The sequence below is a fragment of the Eurypyga helias genome, unplaced genomic scaffold (assembly GCF_000690775.1).
Source record: "Eurypyga helias isolate BGI_N326 unplaced genomic scaffold, ASM69077v1 scaffold34199, whole genome shotgun sequence".
In the NCBI taxonomy this organism is placed as follows: Eukaryota; Metazoa; Chordata; class Aves; order Eurypygiformes; family Eurypygidae; genus Eurypyga; species Eurypyga helias.
Window position 1 is genome coordinate 1 of NW_010270674.1, and position 8809 is coordinate 8809.

Below are 8809 nucleotides of genomic sequence, written 5' to 3' on the forward strand. Positions count from 1 at the left end.
ATCTGTTGCCTGTCCTCTATCCACATATTTTTATGTCCTCTATCCATATTTTTATATATTAAAAACATATATAAAATAAATATACAACTATAAGCTTGATCTGTAACTGAAATGGGTGAAAAATGCCTTGTAAATGTATTTACACTGTTTTTTTTTTTCCTTGCAGATGACAGTCATGTCCCATTCAAAGGATTTCAAGGATGACTTCCACAGTGACACTGTGCTTTCCATTTTAAATGAACAGCGCATTAGGGGTATATTATGTGATGTCACCATAATTGTGGAAGATACGAAATTTAAAGCCCATAGCAATGTGCTGGCAGCTTCAAGCCTTTACTTTAAAAACATTTTTTGGAGCCGTACTATCTGTATTTCAGGTCATGTACTGGAGTTAGATGATCTTAAAGCTGAAGTGTTTACAGAAATACTGAATTACATCTACAGCTCCACAGTAGTTGTTAAGAGGCAGGAGACTGTAACGGACCTTGCAGCTGCAGGGAAGAAACTGGGAATATCATTTCTAGAGGATCTTACAGATGTTAATTTGTCAAGTTCTCCCTGCCCTTATGCATACTGTGTTAATGACAAAGGGCCTGTCAAAGAGGAAAGACATGAAAAGAGACATGAAGACTCCGCTGTGACAAATGGACCACGAATTACAAACGCATTCTCAATTTTTGAAACAGAAAACAGTTTGTTTTCTCCACTTGACTTGAGGGCAAGCTTTAAAAAGGTATCTGAGACGATACAAGCTCCCAGCATCAGCCTCGAGAGAAGCGACGTTTGCAAAGATGCTGAGCCAGCCAGTACACTGGCAGAACACTCCTATGCAGTTTCTTCCGGGGGAGATACTTTTCAAGGAACACCTTTTCTTGAACAGGACAGCAGCCCTTCATGTAAGAAGGGTGAAGACCACTATGAAAATCGCCAGGCCACGCCACTGGTTCAGCCAGGAAAACAAGCGTGTAGTACCCCTAAGGCAGCCTTTAAGCCCCAGGTTACTGGTTTGGCTGTAGCAAAAGTACCGACCTCTACAGTGACCACTACAGAAGCCCAGCGTGAAACAGTTACTGATCAGACAGTTATTTCCTTTCCAAAACCTCAGAATAAAGCAGGAGATTTCCATTTATCCAGAGAAGAGGAAAACAGTTGCGCTACTGTCTCTGGATCTGTGGCAACTGTTGTTCCACCTGTGTACAATTGTAACTGTTGTGCAAAATCATTCAGTGATAGGGCGTTACTCAGTACTCATCTTCAGCTCCATTCAGAGCATCAGGAAACTTTCATATGCAAATACTGCAGCAAACAATTTGCAAATCTAAATATACTGGAAAGTCATGAGCAAATCTGCATGAGACCAAGTAGCTTACCAGTTCACAGTGGAAATGAACAGAATTTTGCAGATAACTATACTGCTGCAGAGGGAAGGAATGGAAGTTCGTATGCAAATGCAGAGCCTCTGTTGTCTGAAAACAGCATCACTGATTATTCTAATGCAAACTGCACTTTACGGGAAACAGATCATTTGGTTAAAGTCGTTGATGGGCAGATACTATACACTTGCATTGTTTGCAAGCGTAGTTATGTAACACTGTCTAGCCTTCGAAGACACGCAAACGTGCATTCGTGGAGAAGAACATATCCTTGCCACTACTGCAATAAGGTATTCGCGTTAGCTGAGTATCGCACCAGACATGAGATCTGGCACACTGGAGAAAGACGGTATCAGTGCATTTTTTGTCTGGAGACTTTTATGACTTATTATATACTAAAAAATCATCAGAAGTCTTTCCATGCAATTGACCATCGTCTCTCCGTAAATAAAAAGACAGCCAATGGAGGCTTAAAGCCAAGTATGTACCCATACAAACTTTATCGACTTTTACCTATGAAATGCAGGCGACTACCTTACAAGTCCTACCGAAATTCTTCGTATGAAAATGTTCAAGCAAGCAGCCAGGTTAACGAAACTGCTTCTGCTAACTGTTTCATTCAGAGTTCACTTAGCACTGAGCTACCGCCACTGAATTTTCAAAGTAATATAATAGCAAACAGCAGAACTCTTGCCTTGGATACATCTTCATGTAATGATACAGCATCTTCCACGAATACTCAGAATCCTTCTTCCTGGGGAGTAGGTATCTTAAATTCTGACCTGCAAAGGAACTTTTTCGCAGCTGAAAAAGGAGTTTCCACTGCTGCAAAGGGCTCTGGTTCTCAGGAGTGTGATTCCTCAGCTGTCTCTTTAACTAATGTGAATGAAAATTCAACCTCTGTCATCAGTTACAGCAGTTCTGCACCCTCTGTTATAATGCACAGTAGCAGAGTTTCATCGGTAATAATGCACAGTAAAACAGTCACTTCTGTAGAAAACAGTAAGACAGAATCTTCAAATAATCTACCTACTCAGTCTGTAAGTGATGATTGTAAATATGAGTCAGATAATTATGGGAAATGCATTACAAAATCAAAAACTATTAAGGAGAAGAAGAAAACACTGCTGTACAACAGGGCAGAAGCAACTGAGGATGCGCAGCATGTCACAGGATCTGGAGGTTCATCTAGCAAATCGACCAATACTGTCCAAGAATCGAGTAAAACTGAAACATACATTGCAAAGCCGGCCTTACCTGGGACATCTACTGACAGCAATGTTGCACCTCTTTGTCAAATAACAGTCAAAATCGGTAATGAGGCTATTGTAAAAAGACACATCTTAGGATCTAAGCTGTTCTGTAAAAGGGGCCGAAAATCTAAACACGAGTCCAAACAGGACAGTCTAATTGAGGAATCGGAAACGGTAATAAAAGAAAGAAGCCCTTCTAGGCTCTATAGCTCAGAATGCCTGGAGTTGACAGAAATGTGTGATGACGTAAGTGACCAGGACTCCAGTGATAAACCCTGGAGACCCTATTATAATTACAAACCAAAAAAGAAATCCAAACAGCTAAGAAAAATGAAAAAGACCAAATGGAGGAAAAAGCATGGAAGCAAGAACACCGTTATGGAAAGCCACAACACATGCAGTCGAGAGTATGCCCTCAGGAATGCTCCTGAGGAAAAGGCGGTCAGTCAAGAAGAGAATGCAGAAATGCCAAATCTTCATTGTGAGCTCTGTGAGAGAGATGAGTCTTCCACTGCAGAAAATCAAGAACACGTACACCGGCATGCAGCTGCTTCAAAGCCTTACATTTGTGAATTATGCCAAAAACAATTTCAAAGTCCATCCACTTTAAAAATGCATATGAGGTGTCACACTGGGGAAAAGCCCTACACTTGCAAAACCTGTGGTAAATGTTTCTCAGTTCCTGGAAATCTACAGAAACATGAACGTATTCACCTGGGCGTCAAAGACTTCATCTGCCAATACTGTAATAAGGCATTCACTTTAAATGAAACACTCAAAATACATGAAAGAATTCATACTGGAGAAAAACGCTACCACTGTCAGTTCTGCTTTCAGAGCTTCTTGTATCTTTCTACCAAAAGGAACCATGAGCAAAGACACGTACGACAGCATAACGGAAAAGGATATGCTTGCTTTCAGTGCCCCAAGATTTGCAAGACAGCAGCTGCTCTGGGAATGCACCAGAAAAAACATCTATTCAAAAATTCAGGTCTGCAAGGTAGAAAAGAACAGTTTTGCAATGAAAGCACTAAACTTCTGGAAAATCCACATTTCCTTGGCTCAGAAGGAAGTGAAGTAAAAAATATACAAAATGTAACTCCAGAAGTTATACTCTGAGTGACAGCTGTGCAAAAGAGAAGAAAAATCCAGAACTGTATCTTGGAGAAAATATAGATGCATTGAATGGGGAAGCATCTCCACACAAATTAGAATAATTTACTGAGATCAAATTTCTTCATCTAAATATGTTAATATATGCAAAAGAAGAAAAAATAACACAGAAAATAAAAACTAGTATTTGCAATAATACAAACTTAATGTGAAAGACCCAAAATACTTTTGCCACAAGGACCTTCTAACATATATATAGAGAGAGAAAAAGAAAAACAGTATGACCAACCAAAATCCTTCTACTTAGCATTACAGGAAACTAGTCACTGAACTGTTTTACAGTGCTGTGTTTGAGTCAGAATCATTCTAGGCAAAATAAATATGTAGGTTCAGAGTGTACTCTGTGGAAGGAATTTTTGCTGGAGAAACTATGTATTGCATTTTTAAACAAGAAGTAATGTGTTTATAAACATAATAATTGTAATTTAGTGTATTCTAAAGTGAAGGTGGGAAATGTTTCATGAACTTGGGTATGCTGAAGTACAGTTGAGTTCTGGCGTGCTTTTCTGTAACTCAACATTTACAAAACATATTCAGGAGTTTAAACTCTTTTCCTTTCCTTTCCTCTATTCAGTTTTGTAGTTACCATAATAACAATTAGGTCTCAGTGCTTGTGTGGAAAATATTCCAGATTTATGATATCTCTGAGACATTTAATAAAGATTCAGTAGAACTCTCAATAGCCAGTCTTCCAAACTGCATAAATCCCAATATCAATGGCCTGGTAGAGTTATTCAGGTGCATTTGTCTAAAGAAAATTGTTCTTATTAAACAGCCTAGCTTAAAGAAATCCTGTACATAAACAGCCACCTCCTGGTGGGGCTGCAACTCCTGTCTTTTAGAAACACCATTCTTCTTAGCAGAAGAAGAGGACATTTAGAGACAGTCTTCCTTCTCATCCTGGAATAATGCCTGGACAACAAATGACAGAGCAACTCCCCATAAATACTTTGATTTTGGGAGGAGTAGGTAAATTCTCAAATTCTTGCTTCCATATATATATCCCCAAGGCAGTCCTTGTGTATAAACAGAGACTGGGCCAGTTTGTGGGGTTACCCGTCATCCCCATGCCTTAAATACGACATCTAACCTTCCTATGTCCCTTCTCAGTGATCCCCCTAACCATGCCAGCACCTCGCCCCAGGCAAGCTACGTTCCCAGTGTCCCTTGGCCCTGCACAGTGGGCCCGTAGTGCAGGGCTGCCTGGGACAGGTTGCTGGAAGAAAGAGCGTTGGCCTTTCTGCCTCCCTCATCCTGCCACACCGAAGGGTTATGGCGAGCCTGGAAACAGCCTTCACAGTTTGCTCAGAACTGGGAGAAGAGGCTTCTGAAAGACATCACCAAAATATTACAATTAATATTTTTTTGTGAAAATGTGATTAATTTTAACAGATTAAGAGATTCAAGAAAAGTCAGAGAGTGTACGTATACAAATTGCAGTTTATACGATTGGGCTCTGTTGTACTGTATCTGCGTTTTCAATTAGTCTTGTACGTTCATCTCTATGAAGTGTTAGAAAATTAGGTCAGGATAAAGGTTAGTGACCCTCAGCTTCATCCTACATGCAAATATGGTACACAGTTTGTTTACTTACTTCGTCTTCTTGAATATTTTAAAAGAAATTATAGCTTGGGTACAATAAAACTACAATTGAAATTATAATACAGTATTGATTGAAGTAATAATATAGTCCACTTACTTATTCTATCATTGGTGAATGCTATGAACCCCTTGAGAAATTTTGGGTTCAGTGCTGCTTTGGTTCCATTTAAATACAGATAATAGTAGAATAAACACAGGAAAGTACGATGATGTTTCAAAGAAAGTACACAAAGATAACTTCAAAGTGGACTTGTATGATGATAATTATAGACCAAAGCAAATAAGGTAGAATATTTATAAATATAAAGATAATTTTACAAATATTTTATATAACTGTATAGTTCATAAGAAGAATATTGATAGCTTGTGTTAGGTTTGGGGGGGGGGCTTTGTATATTTTGATAAAAACAATGAATTTGTAACTCTGTATATTCTCTACGGTTTATAGCAAAGCAGTTTTAAGATGGCAATGTCATGTTTATAGATCAATTGTGGCACTTTTACTACAAGTAACACGTTGCAGTAATGAGTCAAGTATTAATGACCAAATTAGAATTAAAGTAAGTGTAAGAGAAGGTAAATACTATACGTTGTCAGAGACTGTAATTTGCTACATAACTGCATCTGTACTTTTGTTTAGAAGAAAATATTAAATGCAGATGTTAAGAATTGATAAAGAGTCTAATTTTATTTTTAGAAAGAGTGATGATAACTCTGTTTTTGCTTAATTAAAATAACATCTTCATATTTTTCTGTAAGTCTCTCTTTTTTTTTTTAATGTTAATACTTACATAACCTATAAGATCCAAAGATACGTATACTTCGTTAGAAGATTAAGCAACACAGTTATCAAACGTGCCCTTTGTTAAGGTCAGAACAGTGAATGAGAACACGCCAGAGCTCAAGGGAAGTGATTGTATCTCTTGGCATCGTACCATTAAGGGTGAATGCAATGCTGAGGTGAACAGAATCTACCTGCTCAGTATCGTAAAGGACTTGGAAGAGAGGTGGACTATGTTTAACACTTTGCAACATCTCAGTTTTCATGAGGACCCAAAACTATAAAAATTCTTTTGCTTTCAAGCCTGATAGTGACCTTGCAGTATAGATTGTGTATTTTACACACAGACTTGAAATCTTTTGGGACTCCTGTCAAGAAATGCAGTTCAGAATACAAATACCTAATTGCAAAAGGAAATGCGAAGATACATACAAAATAGAAGATTACACATACGCAGAGTATTTCCCCCTTCAGCTAGGTGTCACTAGTCTGTAACTTGCATTAAAAATTGAATTTAAGCTAAATCATGCAGGTCGTTTGGGGATGGTCCTCAGGAGAGATGTATAACTAAACAAAATGTAGAAGTTTGCTACATATAACATTTTTTTTCTGTTTCAAATGTGAATTAAAAAGACAAGCGGGTCATCCCAAAATTTGTGCATCTAAGCAAAATTTTACATCAAACCTCATTTACGATATACCACAAATTAGAAGAAATGATAGTGTTGCTTCTGTGAAATGATAATGCAGCTGAACTACAGGCAGAAGCATCTGAAGTGAGGCAGTGTCATCATCACTTGTATTTATTCTAAACTCCCTTAGTGTAACAGTTATCACTGGCAATCCAGCACCCTGCCTGCCTGTGCTATTATCTAATGAGCAAAGATTCCCCTACTTACATCCTCATTGTTAAATGAAATCTTTCCCCCCTAAGTTTGTAACTCAGCACACTAGTGTTCATCTTAACTATATCCTCAGCTGAACAGAGCTTCCTGTCTTAGAGAGGCTCTTAAATTGTAACTTAAAGAGAGGCCAAAAATGAATGTTCTGCAATTGAAGCAATATTCTGAATATAGTAATGTTTGTTTAAAACAAGGCACTTTTAAGATAAAATGGAGTGGCAGGAACTGACAGTGGCAAAACTAAAAGTTGCACTGGTAACGTCGATAGGAGGTCTGTGATTTGAAGGAAGCTGATGATAAGTTAAGCAGTAAACTCCAACTGTAATCACAGCTTTTCAGAGAGCATAGAAGAACTGGAGTCCCACGATCTAACTTTTAAAGTGTTTCAACCCCCAGTTTGTTTCAGTGTTTCAAGACGTTACATGCTCATTCTTGGGATGCTACCCTGCTGTGTTTCCCAGGTCAAAGCTCTGACTCTGCCTGGGTTGTACTGTTATCCTCAGTTCACCAGCCACCGGTCGGACAGGGCAGCCGACCTAGATAGCCGGCTGGAGATAACCAAACCCGCCATTGGTACTGCGGGTGAACCTCTCGTTTCTAACAGGTTAAAATTCAGCTTACGCAAACTCCTATCTTTGTGCAGATTGGGGTGTTGCCTGCATACAAATACACCCATTACTGGTGTGATGAAGCAGCTTATTCCTCACCAACCCCACCACCTTTAAACACATTGCTGTCCCCCCCCAACCACGATGCAGGGCATGGGGATGAGGAGAGAACCTCGCTGCTGCCAAAGGAGCAGAGGGGGAGAAGTTGGATGCAGGAAAAGCCAGCAAGGAATGAGGCACAGGAGCCTGTCAGATTACACGGCTCGATGCCCTGTCATCATCATCATAATGGCAAGATTTGTGCAGGAGAAATAACAAATGGGTGGAGCACCCTGGCAGAGGATTTACTTCAGCTGGAGACAAATGACAGATGTCGGCCTGCAACTTCCCAAACTTCACTCTGCTTTAACAGGACAGACTGAAGAGGGCTTTCTAGGCATGAAGAATCCTGGTCCTCTACTGCTTTCTGAGACAGCTTTAGCCCACTGAACCACCTCTGGTTTAGGATCCATCAGCCACTACAGGCTTTCACCAGGCTGTGCCGACGGGAGCCAGCGGCTGACGCATCCCCCGCGAGCACTGTCACCGAGCGGGACGTGCCCCTGCAGATGGCGGCTGGGTGGGCAGCGCAGACCTGGGAAGACGCCCACCACCCATGTGGGACGGGGGCAAACTCCACATGTAAGCAAGATCCCGGAGTTTCACATCAGGATCCGTATCTCCAAGAAACGTGGGTATAAAGCTGCTTCCTCGGGCAGCGCTGGACACGGCGCAGTTTCCTCCTCGTTCCGTGGCATTTCTTATGTGACCAAACAGGCAAATGGAGACAAGCGAGGAAGACTCGGCAGGCCCCATCGCGTGCTTTTCACAGACAGGCGCTCAGCACACCAGAAACTACAGCGACCGGCTCCGTCATTCGCCTCAGCCGTTCGTTCCCCGCCATGAATATTCGTACGGTAAACACAAGCGCTTAACGTGCCCCGCAGCCAGAGCCCCTCCGCCCTGCAAGCGGCACACAAAGGCACAGCCCTCTCGGGGCAAGCTGCGGCATCCCCGAGACGGCGGGCGGCCAGCGGAGCGCAGACGGAAGGCCGAGACCCGGCCGGAACCCGGCAGC

The 8809-nt window shown here is 41.0% G+C and overlaps 1 protein-coding gene across 1 annotated transcript; it reads left to right on the top strand.

Annotated features, from left to right (window-relative positions):
* Nucleotides 1-166: 166 nt before the first annotated feature.
* Nucleotides 167-3884, top strand: ZBTB38 (zinc finger and BTB domain containing 38). The gene has a single exon (XM_010158545.1). It carries the CDS (start codon nt 167-169, stop codon nt 3743-3745), a length of 3579 nt encoding a protein of 1192 aa, XP_010156847.1. The 3' UTR covers nt 3746-3884.
* The last annotated feature ends 4925 nt before the right edge of the window (nt 3885-8809 follow it).